The sequence below is a fragment of the Colias croceus genome, chromosome 9, assembly GCF_905220415.1.
Source record: "Colias croceus chromosome 9, ilColCroc2.1".
Taxonomy (NCBI): domain Eukaryota; kingdom Metazoa; phylum Arthropoda; class Insecta; order Lepidoptera; family Pieridae; genus Colias; species Colias croceus.
The window spans coordinates 2,639,616-2,663,004 of record NC_059545.1 but is presented as its reverse complement, the minus strand read 5'-3'; the positions used below and the strand labels follow the sequence as shown (position 1 = coordinate 2,663,004).

Sequence of the window (23,389 nt, the reverse complement as noted above, 5' to 3'; positions counted from 1 at the left end):
TGTCAAGTATCGCTTTTTAGCCAATGAAATTTGAATATTTTGACCAATAACAGTTAAAAGAAATCAAACTAACCGTAGTCCTTTTTTTTGTTTTGAAATTAATGTTGCTAGTACTTATTATGTGGATAAAAATCTTTTAAAATTAAAAAGCTTTTTTAGCATTATGCTCCAGTTTTAAGAAAAATTATAATAACTACCTATATACATATTCTTCTTTTATTCATGAATTCATGACACGTAAATAACCCTTTGTGAGCGAATAATACCTGAATCTTTATTAACTTATCTTTCTATAATATTAATATTATTATGTATATAGTTTAGTTTTATGTACCTTGTAATGCTAAATGTACCTTGAAATCAGTGGAAGGTTCAACTATCTGATTAAAAAAAAATGTGTGCGTGTACTAGTGTACACATGTAAGAAGTGAAACTTCTTTATGACCTTATTTTTCAAAAAAATATATACTATAATATGAAACTTTACAGAAATAACTACGTCGAATCACGCGTGGTAGGGATAAAAAAAAGATGGCGCGTAACGGAAAAATGTCACGCGTAACGAAAAAATGTTACATTAAATTTTTTTCCAGCCCCGATAAAGAAGTTTCACTTCAATTATGACCCGGGTGGCACCTGCACCGTAGCAGCAAGCGACGCAAATAACCTTTTATAATTTTATAGAATTAAACTATAAGTAGCGTTTAGCTACTATTATGTATTCTGTGCTACAAGTTTGCATCTGTGGAATTGAATGTTGATATTAGCTGTCAATGTCAATTTTCAAATGACAATTGACATTTTGATATAAAAAAAAAATTGTGATACGGCTTCTCCAAGGCTTCTCCCAGCTATTTCAGTTTTTTTTTTTAATATATAAACATTTTAATATATTTCATAACTCAACGGTTATTGCTAATGTAAAAACATTAAAAATAACAGAAACAAAATGTCTACCAAAGTCGGTTTTGACGAGTTACGGGTCAAATACAAGGTACAACATAACCTCGCTCAATTATTTATATTATTATTTTACCGTGTTATTTTGTATTTTTTACTTATCTTGTAATTGTTTTCAGGATGTGTTGTCTAAAGCTTTCTCAACGAACAATATTGACCTGCTCGATTCTTTTTCAAAGAAAGCAAATGAAACTGATAGAAAAGCAGCAATGGATCAAGCATTTCGGGACAAACTGTTAGAATTGTTAGTCGAGGACTCAACAACCCTTGAAAATTACGTCAATTTCTGTATAGAATCATGTCGGCGACAGATGATTACGCCAACTATGCCTGTAGTCCTTCTAGGAGATATATTTGATGCTCTTACATTGAATAAATGCGAACAAATGTTTACCTACGTCGAAAACGGCGTAAATATCTGGCGAGAAGAGCTGTTCTTTGGCGCGTGTAAAAACAATTTGTTGAGAATGTGCAATGATTTGCTAAGAAGATTGTCTCGTTCCCAAAACACTGTGTTTTGTGGGAGAATATTATTGTTTTTGGCTAAATTCTTCCCATTCTCGGAACGTTCTGGGCTGAATATTGTATCTGAGTTTAATCTGGAGAATATAACAGAGTTTGGTGGTGATAATGCAAGCACTTTAAAGGATGTTTTGGATGAAGAGATGGTGATTGAAGATGATAAGAATAAACTGACTATAGACTATAATTTGTACTGTAGATTCTGGAGCTTGCAAGAGTTCTTCAGAAACCCAAACACTTGTTATAACAAAATACAATGGAAAACCTTTGTTGCAGTGAGTAACAATTAAATTTTATTTATTCCCCACGGTTTCACCCGCATTGCTCCGCTCCTGTTGGTCTTAGCGTGATGATATAAAGCCTTCCTCGATAAATGGGCTATCTAAGACCGAAAGAATTTTTCTAATCGGACCAGTAGTTTCTGAGATTAGCGTGTTCAAACAAACAAACAAACTCTTCAGCCTTATAATATTAGTATAGATTCCATAACATAATAATGACTTACCTCTTTATTCCATCCTTGGTTATTAATTGTTTAATTTCAATAAATAATTTCAGCATTCCGGCAGTGTTTTATCAGCATTCTCATCGTACAAACTAGAAGCAATAGAGCTGCAAAAGTCAAAGTTGAACAGATTAAAAACAATCAATACAGATGTTGAAATGAAAGAGAGCAAGGAACAACATTATTTCGCCAAGTTCCTGACGAATCAAAAACTATTGGAATTACAATTGTCGGATTCCAATTTTAGAAGATGTGTTCTGATACAGTTCCTGATTTTATTCCAGTATTTGACGTCTAGTGTTAAGTTTAAATTGTAAGTATTGCATAGTTTATTTAATGATATTCTTAGATGTTTTTGCTTAAATTAATTTACTACTTTGACTTAAACTTACCCACACCACTTCAGGGTTTGTTGATTATCATGGGCAGCGCTAATCATTGCTTTCAGTCTGGTGACGCGGCAGTTCATTTGCCAACTTATACTATAACATAAAAAAAATCTTATTTACTTCAGAATGTAGACTACTTTATATTAGTATAAGTTGTTGATGTAAGTCGTAACTTTAAAATAAAAACATAAAAATTGTACTTCAAAATTTTTAAAGTAATAACTATTTAATATTTATATTATATTTACAGAGAATCTCAAGAACTGAAAACTGATCAATCAGAATGGGTGCAAGAAACGACAAATATAATTTATAAATTGCTCAGTGAAACTCCTCCTGATGGTAAATGTTTTGTGGAGTGTGTTAAAAGTATACTGAAAAGGGAGGAACATTGGAATAGTTGGAAAAATGATGGGTGTCCAGGTATTTATTTATTTTTGTGATTATTATTTTTAGACATGCTTACAAATGTACAAACATGACTTACAAAGCTGTTTCTGGTTTTATATAATATACTACATAATCTATACTATAAAAATGAATCGCAAAATGTGTTGGTAAGCGCATAACTCGAGAACGGCTGAACCGATTTCGTTAATTCTGAAAGCGTAAATATGTAGGTACCACGGGCGAAGCCGGGGCGGACCGCTAGTATAATATAATACATCACATAAATTACTTTGTTATTTTAGAAATTACGAATACACAATTTTTTATTGAATTCAAAGCATTTTGGTACACAGACTCATTACTCATTAGCAACCAATCATATCCAATTCATTTTTATTGTAGAATAAATATGGGATAACCTATTCTTTTTAATTGATTTTTGTAGTATTAACTTCACACACAACTTATTACAAATAATTGTCATTTTTTATAGAATTCCAAAAACCAAAACCACCTGTCCAATCGGAATCCACAGAAGAAGTAAGAAGAGTTAAAAAACGCAGGAGACCAGTTGGTGATATTATTAAAGAATATGAGAGTCAAAAGAAACATTTTATGGGAAAGTATGTGGTTAAAACAATGTATAAAATATAAATTGTTTATAATATTATAAGTAATATATTTCTCTTTTTTGCAGTACTGAGTTAACAAAATTATGGAATCTATGCCCTGATAACCTGGCAGCTTGTAGAACTAAAGAGAGAGACTTCATGCCATCCCTGGGTAAGATGGAAAATTATTACATAATATTAAAAATCCATACTTTATTTATTTTAATTTTAATACATATTATAAATGCGAAAGTAATTCTGTCTGTCTGTTTGTTACTCAATCACGCCTTAACTACTGAACCAATTTGCATGAAATTTGGTATAGAGATATTTTGATACCCGAGAAAGGACATAGGATAGGTTTTATCCCGGAAATCTCACGGGAACGGGAACTATGCGGGTTTTTCTTTGACTGCGCGGGCGATACCGCGGGTGGAAAGCTAGTGGTTAACCCATTGAGCCCCCAGCAGCCCGATCGGTCCACGACACAATAGATTTTTTATTGTGTCTGTGATTCCGGGGGCTGAGTTATTAATAAACAGGAAATTAATTGCTATAAAATTGTCATTTGTATTACTAAACAGGAAGATTAATTTGTTAATCATTATTTAAATAAAAAAATTATAAAAACATAGTTAGGTACTTTTAATTTTTGGAGCTATGTATTTGATTTTGTTTAGGGGGTAATTGAATAAATAATTTGTTTGTTTTGTAGTGTTATATATATATCAATTATGAATTTTTGGCACCTTTTTGGATATTTATTCCAATACTTACATGTAAATATATTGTAGAATCGTACATGCTATCTGGTGGGGAGAGCGGTGAGGCGGGTCGTGCGGGGTGGGGCTGGCGCGCGTTACGGCTATTGGCCCGTCGTTCGCCACACTTCTTTGTGCACACGAATAACCCTATTGGAAGACTGCCTGATTATCTTGATGATATGGTAAGTATTTAGATATTACTGAAATATTCAAAATGAATATCTCTTAAAACAAGTCAATCACTCTATCTATTTAAAAAAACCGCATCAAAATCCGTTGCGTAGTTTTAAAGATTTAACCATGCAAAGGGACATAGGGACAGAGAAAGTGACTTTGTTTTGTACTATGTAGTGATTGTATGTAATTTAAGTCATAACTGCAGGTACATGTGTTTTGTTGTCAAATAAAATTTATTTACATTAAATAATATTACGATATTATTTTGAGAAAATCATTATCACACAAATTCGTCCATTAGTGGCGAACGTATTCAATGCAAATGAACAATGAAATATCTCCTCTTATAATATTAATATAAATTTTAAATAATATACATACCCCACTATTCCATTCTGGATTAATTACGACTTTTTATATATTTCCAAGACTGTTTTGTCTATGGCACTAAATTAATTGTAATTGTACATTAATGAAGAATTTTGAGTACTACTGTTTACGTAATAAGGATTATATTCGCAGGTAAAACGTATCTCACGTGAAGTTGCCGCGAATGCAGCTGCGAGCAACTCGAATGGTGATGCTAATGTGAACAATGATAAAAATATTAAACAGGTAAGATAATTATTTATTTTTTGAAGCGAAACTTCTTTATCGGGGTTGGAAAAAAAATTGTGTAACATTTTTTCGTTACGCGTGACATTTTTCCGTTACGCGCCATCTTTTTCTTATCCCTTCCATGCGTGATTCGACGTATTTCTGTAAAGGTTGCATATAGTAAATTATTTTTTTTAAAATAAGGTCATAAAGAAGTTTCACTTCTTACGTGTGTACACTAGTACACGCACACATTTTTTTATTAGTTTTTATACCTATTTATGTTTTATAAATATTGCAGATTGTAGTAAACAAAAGTCAGAAAATAAAAGTATCCCAATTTGTATATTAATAACACATTTTCTAACAATACTGACGTAAATGTGCAAAATTAGTTTCAAAATGCATAATAATTAAAACAATTACATATTATATTTATTATTTGATATTATACAGGAGGCGAATGATGAAGACATAACTGAAGAGCAAATAGAGGCTGACCTCATTAAAGAAGGAGATGCAAATGATATTGAGCAGGTAAATATTTATACATATAAGATTTATTTTATTCTCTATACTACCTCTATATAAATTAAAATCAATTTGATCAATCGCTTTTTTTAGTTTTTTTTTTCCTGTTCAATGTATCTAAAACATGTATGTTTGTTACATCATAACTATTCTTATTAAAAAGACTGGGAAAATTATATACCAAAGTTCAGCATTTTTAGTTTCTTACGTGGGAGATAAAACACTTCTACTTAATTTTGTGATATTTTTGAACCATAACCATATAAAAACGAATTTTAAATCTTTTAATTATAAATTAATTTTATTTATTTCTCTCTCCAGGTACCAGATTCAACTCACGTCAACGACGACGACGACAAAACGGAACGCGCCCGTCTTACCATGATAACCGAAACGCAGTTAGACGCAGTGTCCAAAAAGCTAACAGATTGGAAGAAATTAGCCGTAAAACTGGACTACAAACCCGACGAGATAGAGTACTTCGAAACAGAGAACGCGACAGATGAAGCCCGAGCCAAAAATATGCTCAAATTGTGGTTCGATGATGATGAAGACGCCTCTGTAGAGAACTTACTCTATATCATGGAAGGCCTAGAACTAGTTGAGGCGTGTGAAGCGCTCAAAAACACAAAATGACGTTGGAAGATGCGGGGCAAGTACCAGTCGAAGTGATTTGGGCCCTATTTGTATAGTAATAGAGCTGTATATTGAACTTTAGAAATAAAGGAAATTGTGAATGGATTTTGTGGTGAAACGGACTTAATAAATTGTTCTGATGTCGTGTTGTTTATGGAAACAGACTGTAATCATGAATTTGAAGTTTAACCTGTGTAAATTGGGATTGTGATTGTAAAAAAGTTTACTTAAAAAGTTCGATTGTAAGAGTTTAAATTGTTTCTGCTGTGGTTATATGAGCTGGTGTATTGACATAACTGATAATATAAGTGTTTAGGGAAAATTTCCTAAAGTTGTAAGCAAAATCGTCGAACATAACATTATCCATCGTAATTTAGTAGTTTGTTTAAAAACGTATAAGCAATCTTAATAAAAGGATTTATTCATGTAAAACTACTAAACGGCAAATAAATTAAAAATCTATTCAATAACTGGTTTTGCCTATGGGCAAGTATAGTCAACCTTTTCCAATAAAATTTTATATTATGAAAATTGAATATGTATCTATATCTAATTGTAGAGTCGTTATTCTCACTGCCATGTAACATAGCATTATACCGATATATATTACAGTAATTACTTACATTTACGATTTATCGACTTTTTGTATCGAAAGCGAAGTGAAGGCGGAACAATATAAAAACATTCACTTACAACCGAATTATAAAAAATGTAAAGTTACAATATTGTTTCACATTCGTATATTTAAGATGAGCTTTATTTTGATTGGTACGATTAATATAGGTCGTATTAATAAGGTATTGAATAAATAATTCAACAAGTTTCAAGAGTTTTATTTTTAATACATCTTTCATCATAATTATCCTTAAATGCTATAATAATCATTGAGTTTGAAACACGTTTTGAGTTGCAAATTTCAATTATCCGATATTCAAGGAAAAAGTATTTAAGGCAATAAGACTCAGAGCTCTAAAGCTGTAAAAATTCTACATTAAAAGTATATTTAAATCATTGGAGACGAGGGACGCTAGCAAACATTTGTTAATATCCCATTTATAAGAATAATACTGCATCAAACTTCTAACCATAATCCTCACAAAATGTGGAAAGTGCTTGAGCAAACTCAAGCTCTAAGATAAATTTTCAACATGAATTTCCGTCGGAAACTCATTTGGTTCAGATTTATAAAACCATTAAACAATGTCGGCCGATCCGAAATTATAACTTGCACGTCTTTCCTCATAGCGGCTGACTCACGGTGTGCCCAAAACAGAACTTATTACATACAAACATACATGCTACCGTCGAAGCACACAATTATAGCTCGAGGCACTCTGTAATAAGACTCATAATCGTCGAAGCGTTAGCTTGGCAAATGAATATAACAACCAGTATATCTTGAGCCGCTTACACTAACTCTTCTGTAAAACTGTGGGGGATATCGCCGCTATGCAGGGTGCGTTGCAGATCAACGTAATCTGGCCACATTTCAGCACCGCCGCGATGTTTACAGAATCGCGGAATAGTCGCTGCACCGAATTTAGTTCGTAACGTATACGTCAATGGGTAGACGAGGCTTAGGTAGTGCTCGAGCGGTCGATCTTAAAATATTTATATTTTTATGATTCGATACCCGACTAGATATTTTTATATTAAAAATATACGGCAACGGGCGTGACGTGCGTGCGCAGGAGTCTCTTTTTCCGAATTTGTGGATTGTACAAATTTTACTGTAAGTAGAAATGTGTGTGTGTGTGTGTGTGTGTGTGATTTCCTGTAAATTTCTAAAAATATGCACGTAAAATTCAATAATGTTGTAGCTACTTCATTTGTAAACAATTGTAAATGTAGGAGGTGGTGATGAAAATTAAAGATGTGAGAAGTATGAATGTAATTATTAATTGAATATTTTTAAAGTACAATTACCTACTGTCTCTACATTATTCTCACATAAACTTGTTTAAATAAAGAAAAGTACAACGGACAAGTATTTTTCAGTTGACGCACCTAGTAACAACATTTCGTACCTACCTCTACTGAAAACTAGAATATTTTTAATGTAGCATGTTTAATGGGTACCTACGCGAATGCCTACATAAAATTTTATGACTATAATAATATGATCTCACTGGCTAAATAATCGTTACAAAATATATACATAAGTTCTTGTATAATGGAAAAATTTTTAACGAAAATAATAGCTAATATTTTTAAGACTGGCAATTTACGCGCGCATTCAATAAATCGGCATCCGAAAATTTGGCATGATTCATGAAAACTGCTTTTCGCAACCTTTCAACTCGATTCCCGAATTAAACATGAAGCGGCAAACGGATATCTAGATCTAATTATTAACGCACTTATCTTTTAAATTTAATTTAATTTATTTTTCTTTTTGATTAATAGAATGTAGAGTTCATGCCGAATGAATTTAGGTAATTCTCTGTTATGAATACTTAAATGAATAAAAAAAAATTGCCCCTTAAGGACAATGTTAAGTTTAATAAAGTTTTAACTTTTAAGCATAGAATAAACGATACAACTTGTTTTTATTTATTATCATTAATTAAAACTTTAACAAGAAAGTGTGAGAGTTATCACGTAGTATGTACCTATTCTATTTGAAAAATAATAAATAGGCTTGATAGGAGAAAGAAAAAAGTTTAGGTTTACCACAGAACCTAAGCACAGAACAGAAAAACACAGTACCTCCCACAGTAGGTACCTCCTGTTCTGTGCTACAATGAGAAAGACAGTGCATGGTGCATGAAGCTAACCTATAAATTAAAACCTTCGTAGTAAAATCACGACTTTGTTTTAAATACTGATAGAGTGCACAAGTAACTAGTTAATGGTCGTGTAAAACGAACAGAGTCATAATAATGAATGGCCATGTCGTGTACTATAAAAATATGTCATTAAGCAATAATACAATTGTTTGTTTTAAAATAGTAATAAATATTTTCATTCTTATTTTTTTGGTGATAAAAATGGTAAACGAGCTGTCGCATTATATTAAAAAATAATTTTTAAACATATCTTTTTACAAAAAGTATCAATTTTATGAATGCAGATAACTTAGTCATACCTATGTTAGCAGTTAAACAAAAAAAAATCGTTATTTCTTACTTCACCTTACCTTTATGTATATTAATGTACACTCTTTTTTTAGAGGAAATAAGGGTGTTTCTACACATAAAGCTGTTTTGCACTAGGTACTAACTGTAAAACAATTTTTTCAGCACGTTTTTAATGTTCGTATAATTGTATTCAAGGCAAAACTATCTAATCCATTGAAGAAAAGATTCCTGCTATTTCATGTCTTGTTAACAAAATCGTAAGAGTTAAAAACAAGTTGAATGAAACACAGAATGAAAGGCGAATGAAAACTCAACGGCACCAAAAAAAACATTGTTTAGAATTTTATTACGACGTTGAAATTCAAATAAATTTAAAACACACTTCGCTGTCTCCCGTGAACGGTGAAAGATAAACAGCCGAGTAGAACATTTGTGTCCGTCATTTAGGCGTAATTAATTTTATTAAAGGTATCTGCGCAATCATCCAGACTGTACCCATTATAAAGGAACGCAAGAACATTAGTTACCTTCTTGCCTAAATTCTTTTGATATTCATGATAATATAAAATAAAATATCATAACTCTGAATTAGATAATATGAATGATGTTAGTTAATAGTTTATTAGCTTTATGCTATTTTAGTAGTTAGGCACCTTTCCTATTATACTATCAACATTTTCAACACATTTATTTAGATTAATTATTTTCAGGCAGATATTGATAATCGAAATGAGTCAAAATTGTAAACATTTTTACTTATTAGTATTAATAGTAGCCTAGAGCCTCCTCCAAAGAATCCGCTGTTATTGTTTACAGTTTACTCCTAGGTACATAGGTATTATATTCTTTTTTCACACCAATACCCACGAACAGCCACAGGGCGGCTTGCATACAAAATTTCATCAGGCCATTTTTCAAACCATTTTCAAGATGTATATTTCTGTAAAGTGGAGCGCCGGGCGTGGTTGTAAACATTGCTGCGCTTCGGATTTACTTTTGTGTATAAATTAGCATATTTCTATGTGGGTTAACTATAATATTATCATGGATTAGATGGGAAATATTTACTTTGTAATTCGTGAATCATGTTACGTTATACAATTATTAGGTGTAAGCGAAAAAATTTGTAGGATGTTATCATTAATAATTACTAGTCTAGATTAATCAGTGAAACTTCATAGTTAAAACATGGTTAAAACTTAAAACCTTATATATAATATGATAATTCCTATAAAAGTTTTTACTGTGAAATAGCTGTTTTAAAATATTAAAAATCATATTGTTTCTTGGTTTACGTAAGGCAAGTAATTTTTATTGATTAGCAAAGAGTATATTATTTAATCAGTTGTTAAAATTACCTACCTACCAACACCTACCAAAGATTTAAACAATAAAACTATGACTTATGAGCACCTACCTACATAAACCTACTTATCGACTATCGTTATTGGGTATTGACACACGTGCGTGTATTTACGTTGATAAGTTTATAGTAATTATTTTTGGTGTACGCAATAAACGTCTTATTTAGGGTGTAAGTGGGAAACCTAGTATAAATTAGTTAAGTAGGTATTTATAATTAAATTGATAGAAAAAAAATGTGGATGTGTTTAGCCTATGGCACTTTCTTATCTAGGGACTAATATGATGTCTATACAGTAGGAATGGGTATCTTTGGAAGATTTCCCCACTATAAAAAAAAGGTATCAATTCCTGTCTAGAATTGCAGCGTTGTAAATTTCTACACACGTACGAAGGAAGGGGAGGGAGGCTTCTTGGGATGCGAGTACCATCTTATCGGTGCTCAAGCGCTTCTCTATTGTCAATAAAAAACATAGGTACCTTTTTAGTTATATGTTTCAATTGTTTCAATCGGGCCAATTGTAATCTCACACATAATACATAATATATCAAACTAAGATCAAACTGCAATGTTCTGCAATTTAAAATAGCTGCATCGACGCATTTATCGGTAACGTTTCTGTTCAGCTACTATAAAGTATAAAATATAAATGCGAAATAGAGAAAAATTCTTCCTGTATATTATTCTTCCTGTTTGTTTATTATTCCTGTATATTATTCTTCCTGTATGTTTATTATTCTTAAAAATATATGTCGGGTACTTTTCAAAGGATATAAAATCTAGGAAAGTAGGTAGGTACAACATCTTAACCGCTAGGAAGACACTACCTATACTTAACCAAATAAAATTGAAATATGTGTTTACAAATTATTTCTAAAGCAGTATCAATATTAAAATTACAGTTATGAATTAAACAAACTCGTCTATAATCTGCTTCCCTAATGCTGAATCCACAGCTGAATCCAAGCTGAATCAAATAAAATGTCGTAGATATGTATAGCAACACATAACCGCATATCCAAACGTATGCTTTTAATTTTGTCTATGGTCTATAACTGTCACAGACGGTGAAATAATAAAAATATCCCCAGTTTAGAAAGTTCAAATTCATGTTTACCAATAAAAAGGTGATGATGTTGTCATTTCCTGTTTATTAAGCAGTCGTTTTTTAAAGCTTGGATATTGTAAACAATTAATTGCGACCATAAAATATATAGAATGGGTTCTTTTGATTCATTATTAATTTAAAAGTAATTGATTTAGAGCACGGAATTACAAGAGTCACAACCAAGTAGATACCTAATATGTTTAGTTATTTGATACTTTATTGTACATAATATACACCAAGCATGGAAAAACGAAATACAATAATTAAAAAAGAAACATAAAGGCACATACATACAAAAATGCGGCCTTATTGCTTAAAAGCAATCTCTTCCAGGCAACCCTGTATGTTCTTAGAAAATATCGAAATTTACAAAAACAGATATTAAAAAACGCAATTAGGAATATACCTTTTATTTTAGGATTGTCCGCAAAAATAAAACACAATTTATCGTGGCGAAAGCAAGTCTGAAAATTTAACAAATTTGAAGAGAAAAGTTTAACTCACATATACCTATCGACGACATTCTGGTATCCCGATATAGGTATAGGTGCACCTAAAACAAGTAAAAAGAATCTGTTTACTGCATACAACAAACAAAATGCTGAACTTAAATCTAAAAATACCGCGAGTAGTCTAGCTATATAGAAGACATTTGAATGTATCATCCCTTGACGTATCCAATTATCGTAACTTTTCAAACGCCAAGCGAATGACTGTTGACGTATTGCCTCAAATCAAAGCAAGATGCCGCACGAGCGTTGTTTTTTTCCAAGAATACGGTGGAAACGGGGATCGGCCTGTCTCGTACAGAATTAAACCTTGTTTAGTTTGGTCGTCGCCCTAAATAGAGATCTCTTCCTTCCTAATGATTTACAGTTTACACGCACATTAAATTGCTGTTTTCCGCGCTTGTGTAACCAATTCATGTTCAACGGTATATAAATACAAGCGGCTGAAACAGATCGATCATGTTTTTGTGAAATCCACTAGATATTTCTTGTTTGGTCTTATATTTTGTGAATGGGACTTTTTAAATTTTTAGTACCGAACTACTTATGTTTATGGTCGGTTTGGTATCCGGAAAAAATTGATTGGTAGCTTAGATTACAAAATAAAGTACAGATGGAGCATGACAACCGCCCGTCGCCCTTGTCAAAGAAAATACGAAATCAAAAACAAATACGTCGCTGCACCAGTGCTATAGCGCATATAATGTCATGCAATACGTCAAAAGGGTTTGCAATTTTAGTAAAAAAATGCCGTCTTGTGATAATAAAACGCTGTAAAATTTGTTCCCGAAAACAAAAAAAAAGATAAAACATCGTTTCACAGGTTTTCTGTAGATTATTTGGCTGATTTATTTCTTTAATACGAATAATAATTTTACAGATATGAAGGAATACAAAACTTCAACGTATGTTGCCAGTATTTTGAAAATGAATTTGCCATTTTTATTGGTAAAACGGTAAAATGGTTAAAAGATCTTCAGGGTAATGCTGTTGGATTTTTCGATCGTGAATGTGATTATTTATATAGCGCACTAAAGGTTCAATTAATATTAGATTATTTTAATAAGCATAATACATTATTTTGTTACTTTTATAAAGCTTAAAAACGTCATAGTCGTTTTCGCTAGCGATTTAATTTATGTGAACTCCATGATGGATATGATGAAAATAAAATGTCCCGTATTCTCGACTAAAAACTACCGCTATTCGTATTCATATATTATGAAAAATAAAAAATAATATAATTATTATAGTTAATATTGAAACTTTTTTTTATGTAATTTATTTAATAAAAAATTGAATACAATTATTTTGTCCATATATAACTTTAGCAGGCAGGTACTTTATGTAATAAAAGAATTTAAATAAAAATTAAAACTTGACTTCTCATTTATGTATATAGCCTACGTCACTACCGCCACTAACATCATAATTCAGATCATTGCAATGAAACCTCACCACTCAAAATCGGTCCAACGGTTTATACTGCAGGGCGTGTCAAAGAAATATTATACATACATACATAAACTCGAAAAACATTACCCTTTTTTTCCGTAGTCGGGGAAAAATTTGGGAAATTTTTCAATATCTGGCAACATTACACGCACACAGAAGCACCGTGTACGTACAGTGCAGCGGTGAAATGACAGCACACATAGCTTTATTGAAAATGACGATAAATTATTCGGTTTAGTTCGGCAACGCTCCATCTGTCTTTTATTTTGTAATCTAAGATTGGTAGAAACTGTTTTCCCAAAGCAATCATGACAATTTCAACAAGAAAAGGAAGCTAGAATAGCCATGTAATTCTACAAAATATATTATTGCCTCAACATAGCCCGTTTCTGCAAAATAAATCGGTAATAAATGTCAACCTAACAATTTGCTCATAGGCATTCTTTGGAAATTGATGTCACCACTAATGAGACAATCGACCGAAGCTGCGTTCTTTATGCATGTTTTTTTAATAAAAATCTTTATATAATATTGAATGTATGTTTATGTAGGTACTCCAGACAAACGCCAGACGTTGGTTTCCAGTGAAAACTTAAGTGAAAAAACGAAATGATTCACTATGATTCATTGACAATTCTGTTCAATTGTTTTCTTTAAGTAACTAAGACGGAAGACAATAGAAACTTTGAATAAGAGAGAAGATTCTTGGATAAACGTTTAATTATTGTGGTGCTTAAAAGAGGCATAAATAATATCTCTTTCGCTATTTATTATTTTTTCAATTCGATCATCAGGCGGGTTTCCATTCTGCGTGTTTTGACCACTGCCTTGACCACTGCCTTGACCACGCGGTTAACCATGATCACATGAAAGCAAGAATTTATAATATTTCTTATAATTTTTTCAAAGTCTCAAATCATTAGATTTAAAGTTACAATGTATAGGTAGGTACAATACGCGAGTTTAGAAAAAGGTAAGCTAGGCGATCAGCATCAATAACAAGCTGGATATATACCTACAAAAATACACATTTCTCTATTAATATTTCGAAATTGTCGTGACAACCGCTATGACAAACAAGTTTTAAATATTATCGTTCTTATAATAGAATTTTATATTTAGTATTTAGGTCTAGCCTTTGTTTATCTAGCTCTACAAAAACAAAAGCTGTCACAAACAATTTGGTACAAATCGTCTAATTACCACATCTTCCTGTCTTTAGCTAAGTATATTATATTATCTGTGGCTATACATTGGCACAGATGCAACGGAAACAAGTGACGCACAATATTCGCGTAATCTATAAATACGACTAATATTTAAATAGATGTTGGTCCATGTAACTGAAGTCTATTTATGGTAGTTACGTATTCGAATTAATACAGCTATTTAATTCAGATGTAACGAGAGTTCCTTCTCCTTTGGAAGCTTGACAATATTTACAGATATGAAATATGTTCTGAATCCAAGTCTTATTATGATAGTTTAAACTTTAAAAACTTATGAAATTTATAAAACGAATACGCGTAATCAATATAATAAGCAGGTATTGGTAGGATATCGAAACTTGATGAAAACTAATAGGTACCTAACTACCTAATCAATAATTGTTTCATATGTTTCTTTGAAAGCCAATTTAGGCTCTATGGCTCTATGGGTCAGGTTTTTACAAGAATTAAAAACTTGGTTAAAAGTACTACCAATTGCTAGAGTATAAAATATAGAGATTAGCGTTTTAGAACTGGACATAATCACGACAATATGGAGGTCTATTTTGTTTCAGATTCGATTAATTTTCGACAAGAAAATGTACCAATGCTTTCTGGTTTCGATGATAATACAATACGCTTTAGATTTACTTATAAATAAAAGGCGATATCGTTCTAAAATCTGGTAAAAATGGATTGGTAATAAAATTTCAGGTCGACATCCCGCTAATTACATACCTACGTAGATAGAATCTATTTTAATTAGTACCTAACGAGAAGTAGACACTAAAAATACAAAACTATTGCAAAAAATATCTATTTGTGACATCGTCGCTTTTAACTTTTTTATTGTTGCTATTACAAATAAATCAGCGCCAGCTTTTCATAAATTCTGTCCCGTCTGAAAATGCGAAAGAGCTAAAATTATTACGTAGGTATTTAGGTTTTATGGTATTATTATATAAACAAGTGGTTTCAATGTTAATTTTGATGTGGTAGGTCGAATTTTATTCACACGTAGATCACATTTGTTGTGAATTATTTAGTACCTACTTACCTACTATGAAGATACTACTTCAGAGTAACGTTTGTACAAAAAGTAAGTTCATTGGATTTAAATTCCTATGAACGGTAAACCTTTAGGTATGTCTATGACTAGGTATATCTAACACAAATAATTTTTGTGACATCACATTTTTTATACGACGCGGACGGCTTAAAATACACATACTAGTTAAGTACACAGATTGCGAATGCAAAGTTTAGATTTACCTTCCTCAATTTCGCAATAAGAGGTACCTAGCAGAAATGTTGCACCCAACAACAATTTAAGGGGCCGCACGATCCCACAAACCTATCATCACGATTTCTGCAAACCAATGGATATTTAGAGATTGACCTTGTTTTATTTCGATCCTCGATCAGGCAGACGTATACTAAAATATAAATCGAGCAGATTTAAAAGCAAGGAATAATGGTGTGCGCAGACACCTGGATGGATCAGTTTGGAGTTTCGCCAGCGAGATAAGAGCCGATAAAGTAGGACTACCAGGAAGGTGATACAGGATATGTATAGATTTATTGCATACAATTTACAATTGGCCAGTGAATTGGTACACAGAGATTAAAAAGTAGAGACAAACTTGGTCTTTCATCTGAGAAGTAAATGTGAGATGAAACTTATACTGTAGGTACATGTACATGTTCAGGATGATGTCTTCAATATCAATCTACTACTACTAGCACAGATAATATAATAGTATACTAGTACTAGGTACTAATAACAAGAATGTCATAATGAAAGTGGTAGTTAGGTATGTGCCGGAACAAAAGTTTTACGATAAATGAGATGCATTTAGACTGGCGGTGAATTTTCGTTAACGTTCTCATAAAAAGCCTACAGTCTAAACAGTGACGCTTATAATAAACAAAATAAAAATAATATTATGCAGCATACTAGAGATTTACATACGTTCATTTTTTGAAATGCTCAAGTTTATTACGGGAACCATGAATCAGCGAATATTAATCCAATAAGCCTAACTAACAATGTTCAACTGAGATCTTAACGTTTCGTTCCAACGCTGTTAATGTGTTTGTGAACTACATTTTTTGGTATAATAATTTTAGTAGTCCATTAAAACGTCTATGTCGATGGATGTAAGTCATAAAAATATCGCGCTTTGTTATTCTCTCTGCAAATCAAAAGAGATTTTAAAGCATCTTGATGAAAATTTTTTCTGCCTCAAAAATAACATTCAGTTTGTAAGTAATTTATCATTATAACAAGCTTGGGTAATTTTCATATTTATGACGAGTCATTTTGAAATATCTACTCGTTATAAATTGGAAAATAAAATAGAAACAAGTTCATATTTTTTTTACAAATGTATTATTTAGTAGACCTACCTACGTATCTATATGAATGCCTCCTCATTTATCATCCAATACCTACATGGCTGCATCTGCATGCAAAGTTATAGATTATTTTCTTTAAACTGTGTCTAGAAGACTTGCTTACATATTCGGAATTAGATATTTTTCGATAATTACTGAGAGAAGAATATACTTAAGCAGTGACGGATTAAGACTACTAGATGCCCTAAGCAATTCATGCCTGTGGGCCCCCCTATCCGTATGTCGACTAGAATCGGTCTTTAAACCTTAATTTACCGCCTAAAAACATTAGTTTTTTGTAAAATAAGATGATGAGATGTAACGTACTTTATAAGTGGAGTAGGTGCGACAATAATAAAAACCAAAGCATAATTTATTTATTTATTGAAATGCGCCTTGCGGCTTTTCCGAGCATTGAATTCACGCAAGATAGTACTCTATGTACAATATCGATAAATTATCGAGCCAAAATTATTAATATTATTGTATCATCTTTGTCCTTTTTTCATTTTTTAATATTTTTAATTTTGAAAAAGAACGTTCCGCTGAGCAGTTTGTAATCATATGCGATAAAAATATACGCAGGGCTGTTTCCACATTAGGGAAAGCTGATTCAATCTTATCATCATGTATTATTTTATACAATTGTCCCTGAGTTTGATGTAAACTTGTGCGAGCCGAATCACTGGGTCTGGAACTTATTTTATATGACATATGAATGAAACTGTTGAATTTCTGTTATTAATTCGGTGTTAAGATGAGGCTCCCTAACATAATTTCTGGCACTGAGTGACCGGTTACGGTACTGTCTAGACGCTAACACAGCCGTAATAAAGCTGAATATCGCATGCGCTCTTTGATCGCGTTCGAGCTCGAAAAGTAAGTCTCAATTCTTATTTCGTTTATAACTTATGTAATAATTGATCTAGAGAAAAAATATCTTGGGATTCCATAGTAAACTCTATTTTCTTACTGTTAACATTTATTTTAGACATAAAGTCCAAGTAAATCTTTAAAAAATGTAATAATCCTTAAAAAAGGCATAATTTTTGAATAATAAATGAATCGAGCGAAAATGGTAACGTAACTGTCTTGTACATCGAAAGAAAAAGACCCAATCCATACTAATACATATTATAAATGGGAAAGTAACTCTGTCTGTCTGTCTGTTACTCAATCACGCCTAAACTACTGAACCAATTTTCATGAAATTTGGTATGGAGATATTTTGATACCCAAGAAAGGACATAGGCTACTTTTTATCCCGGGAAAATGGCGCAATCCAGGAAATCCCACGGGAACGGGAACTATACGGGTTTTTCTTTGACTGCGCGGGCGAAGCCGCGGGCGGAAACCTAGTAAATCTTAAACTAAAGTTCCATTTTGATTGTATGTGTGCCTGTTTCAGAATATTAATGCAAATTCACATAAAATTTAGGGAGCCTACCCTTAAGGTCTTCTGGATATGTGTTTACTAGATTTGTACTGTGCTGACTGTATTCTGCAGTTTGATCGGGACACATAATTTTATCGGCATCGGGTATTTTATTCAAGAATGAGAATTTGTCTGATGTTTCTTTGTATATTTTTATTTTGTTAATTGTACATTTATTATAATAATATCGTTTCTGTAAATTTTGTTTTTGTGTGCAATAAAGTGTTTTCTATCTATCTATCTATCTATATTTTTCCACGACGTGATGCCCTGAGGACGGATTTTTTTTTGTGCTTCTTCTGGTGCCCCCTCAGGCCTGATGCCCTAAGCAATTGCTTAATTTGATTAAGGGTTAATCCGTCACTGTACTTAAGACATACTTAAATCCAAAACTTATGGTTATCTAAAGTTTTATTTCGTGAGAAATATAAAAGCATAATATCTAGGTATGTAGGTATTTGTGTAATCGTACCTATATCCTCCTGGGACCCAAGAACTAAAAAGTTATAGTATATAGGTACTATATGTACCTATGTGATTTTTGGAATAGACAATAATATGTGATAATATCGTCTCAGAGACTAGCTAGCTATTTAGATACCTTCCTAATCTATGTTTGTTCGCTTTATACGATTAATATTCTTTGGTCTAATTAGTCATTATTCTACACATAGTACCTGGGCACTGTACACACAATTTATATATACTTAATTTGAGCGTAGGTAGGTAACGATCTATATCGGTAATCGATACATATGAAATAAATCCCCCATTCTTTTTACCGCGTCAATTTCGGTAGGTAATAACAAATTATCTAAAATTCCAAACTATTTAAAAACCTGTAGAATTCCTAGAAGATATTTACTGAACGCAGACGATAAAAACGTCGTGATAATAATTATAGGATTTCTTAAAAATAGTTACGAGCATTATCGTCACAGCCGGGTAACGAACCCACGGGATTTAATTCACTTCCTTCGTGCGTACTTTGCATTCCTACATCTCCTAGTATTTACATAAACCGATTTGTTTATACTGCTAGCTGTACTTACATGTAAAAATAGGCCACTTGCCAAAACATGGATATCCGTGTGTTTAACTAAACTTTTCTAACGTAAATAGGTAATTTGTTGTGAGAAACAATGAATGATTTGTAATATTTCTGTACATTTTGGTTTCAGTTAAAATGTCTGCGTCGGATTTAATAATTCAATTTTACTGGTTCAGTGGACTAGTACCTAATATCTAAGTAATTTAAGAATACACAGAAGTTGGTTTTGTTTTGAGAGATGGTAGAGTGACAGGGTAGGTAACTAGGTACTTTTTCAATAGGTATAAATCATTTCATCGTGTTTCATAGGCATGTTATGCTTAGATATATCTGTGACATATTATAAAATTGTATCTCCTAATCTATACTAATAATAAAGCTGAAGAGTTTGTTTGTTGAATTGCGCTAATCTCGGGAACTACTGGTCCGATTTGAAAAATTCTTTCGGTGTTAGATAGCTCATTTATCGAGGAAGGCTATAGGCTATTCATCATCTCGCTGAGACCAACAGGATTGGAGCACTGCAGGTAAAACCGCGGAGCACAGCTAGTTTCTAACAACTTACAACCCACTTACCTGATATTGTAGATAGTATTGAATTTCACAGACCTTTCAACAGCCACAAGTGACAGGACAACCCATACAGAACAGTCTGAAGACAGAAGAGTTGAAGAAAGTTCTCCATAAATTTGTCTTTTTCCGCTTTGCTGCTGATGCGTTGCACATTGTCAACAGCAAAGTGAAAAGGTCTCCTTTATGAGAACTTACTCCGGTTGCGAAGATGGACCAAGGTAGTACCTACAGATCAAGATTTCACAAGATGGCAGCTATTCAATTTCTTCCTTTATAAATATGCACATTGTATTTTATTTAATTAATTAACTAGTTAATAGGTATTGTATTTTTACTTATAAATATTGCTAGCGTTGCAGAGGATCACCTCAACGCAGCTTCGCGTCATCAACATGTTATTTCCTTCCTTATTAATTTTATTTTCCTTCGTTTTAAGTTTTCTAAGAGTGTTTTTTAAGAGTGTCTAAGTTATTTTAAGAGTGTCGGAAGTGCACATGTTTTACTGTTCTGTGTGCACATGAATGTATACATATATTTTTAATAAACATTATTATGTTTTATGTATCTGTTTTATCATTTATGTAATTTTATCTCGCGGTTGTTCATCACAAGTTCAAAAATTAACTGCTTTTCATATTATGTAGTTATGCATGTTTAATGTTTTTAATATTTTGATTTTTGATTATTAGGAACCTATTTGAAAAAAGTTATTTTACAGTAGGATTTATAAAAACAGTCGACTTTAAGTTTTTTTTTGTTGTGACAGTTTTTTTTAAAACAACAGGTATAGGAATAGGTACTTTCGAGGAAGATGTGGGTACTCACATAGGTATCAAAAAAGAAGCACCTGTAAATACCTAACTAAAAAGGGTAGGTAAATACTCAAGGTAAATACATACATTGATATAGTTACCGCATCAATCGCTCTTAGTTATTGCCTCGTGAATTCCACCCACATCGTTACTTTGTAATAAATAAACACACGTGCAAAGAATAAATTAAAAATTGGCAACAATTGCTGGATGTGGGAACACACCACGTCTCTGTTTATTTATTATACAATACATGTAAAACCACAGAATTACCTATCCCTGGAAGTTTTATGAAGATTAAGGTAGCCGTAGGTTTGGAATTTTTCTTACCGAGTAACTATTAGGGTTGTTGAGGATTCCTCTTCCGCTTCCTCATAATGCGGAAGTTCCGCAACATTTTGGGTTCCTCAACCATTACCGCATCCTCAAAAATTAAAAGAAAAAATTCCTCTTCCGCTATCGCTTCCTCAAAATTTAGAGGAAATTTATGAGGATGCCGTATTAACGGCAACGCACTCGCTGCAGCGCGATGCGGGCCGATCCGACCGGGCGGCGAATTTACAAAGCCTACCGTGAAATATGCCAACATGGCCCACTTTTTTAGAATAATTTCAATTTTCGCAAAAATTTTCTATGGAAACGTTAATATATTATCTTAGCATATGTTTTTCTTAGATCGTGTGCAATTATTGTTGTAGCAAACCCTAAGCTTTTTTTGATGGTGGGCAATGTTGTGAAATAGAGATCGCTACAGTATTGGGTAATTTTGCCCACCATTCTAACTTTTGTTTAAAACAACCTTCCGTGGTATTAAAAGCATTAATTAAAATACTCTTCAAAGGTTATTTTATAACATATTATGAAATATCCTGTGTTTTAGCCATCATGCACAAACTATCACTTGAATTTTCACCATTTTTTGCCCGCGAAATCACACATGATATTCGACGATATACAACAAGTTGCCGATTTAAGTAAGCGACACACACAAAAGGCAGTGTTGTCAGACATATTAACTATTTTACACCAAATACTAATTACTAAGTGTAAAGCCATATTATGCCAAAGTATGAAGGTATTTTTTCAGACAGGAGAGTGTTTTCGTGTCTTGTTTTAATTTTTAATTTTAAAGGTTTTTAATTTTGATTATAATTTTCTATCATCCTCGTCCTCATCCACTTCCTCTTCCGCTTCCTCATCCGCATCCCCTAAATTTGCGTGTGAAAATTCCTCTTCCTCCTCCTCTTCCTCATAAGCACTTCCTCAACAACCCTAGTAACTATAATGGTACGTATAAATGAAATTCATTTTAAAATTTTAGCATAGACTAGCTTCCGCCCGCGACTCTGTCCGCGCGGAAAAATTAAGATTTATTTTTTTCTACGTATTTTTCCGGGATAAAAAGTATCCTATTTTATGCCCAGGATAATAAGGTATAATTATACCAAGTCTCATCGAAATCGAACCGTTAGTTTTCACGTGATACCTGAACATACAGACAGACAGACAAAAATTTTTTTAATCACATATTTAGGTTTGGTATCGATACAGAAACACCCGCTGCTATTTATTTTTTCAATATTTTCAATGTACAGAATTGACCCTTCTACAGATTTATTATATGTATAGATGTATAGATATAGATAATATAATATAAGTAGTTAGTTAATACTATATCTATGAATTATGTACCTGTAAGAATTTATAACAAAAGGTTCATCTATAGGTACTAATATTATAAAGCTGAAGAGTTTGTTTGTTTGAACACGCTAATCTCGGGAAATACTGATCCGATTTGAAAAATTCTTTCGGTGTTAGATAGCTCATTAGAAAGGCTAAAGTCTATATATCATCACGCTACGACCAACAGAAGCAGAGTCACGGGGGTGAAACTGCGCGGAGCAGCTACTATACAAATATATTGGGAAGGGAGCCAAACAAATCAGGTCAGCCACCTCATTTTTAGATATGGTCACCAACTCACCACCCCCGCACATAAACACTAGCAACACTGGTGGTGTTGTAGATGCAAATAAACAGGACAGAGAAAACGGAAAATACTACTTACAGATTATTAGGTATTAAGAGCGTGTTTGAAAGCTTGTGAATGTTGAAATACAGTGAAATTCTCTGTTCCGTTCATTTACGTAAGTATTTCCGTATTTGTAGGTTTTGACCGAAGTAGAGACAAGATAAATATTGTTTAAAAAGCTTAAAAGCTTTTAAGCTTTCACAAACAACATAATATGCCGGGCGTTCTTTTTAACATTAGTCGCTAGAAAAAAAAATACAATCATTCATAACTAATTACAGATT

General features: G+C 32.4%; 1 protein-coding gene and 1 long non-coding RNA gene across 2 annotated transcripts; one reads left to right on the top strand and one right to left on the bottom strand.

Moving 5' to 3' along the window:
• Positions 1 to 811: 811 nt before the first annotated feature.
• Positions 812 to 6,904, top strand: LOC123694475 (THO complex subunit 1). The gene is made up of 10 exons (XM_045639924.1): positions 812 to 994; positions 1,080 to 1,757; positions 2,041 to 2,300; positions 2,627 to 2,799; positions 3,260 to 3,389; positions 3,464 to 3,549; positions 4,172 to 4,323; positions 4,841 to 4,933; positions 5,372 to 5,452; positions 5,768 to 6,904. Exons 1-10 carry the CDS (start codon positions 950 to 952, stop codon positions 6,080 to 6,082), a joined length of 2,013 nt encoding a protein of 670 aa, XP_045495880.1. The 5' UTR covers positions 812 to 949; the 3' UTR covers positions 6,083 to 6,904.
• On the bottom strand, positions 1,990 to 4,443 carry LOC123694476. Its single transcript, XR_006751816.1, has 3 exons — positions 4,155 to 4,443; positions 2,380 to 2,469; positions 1,990 to 2,094 (listed from the first exon to the last, which is right to left on the bottom strand). It is a non-coding gene; the product is annotated as an uncharacterized LOC123694476 (long non-coding RNA).
• Positions 6,905 to 23,389: the final 16,485 nt, after the last annotated feature.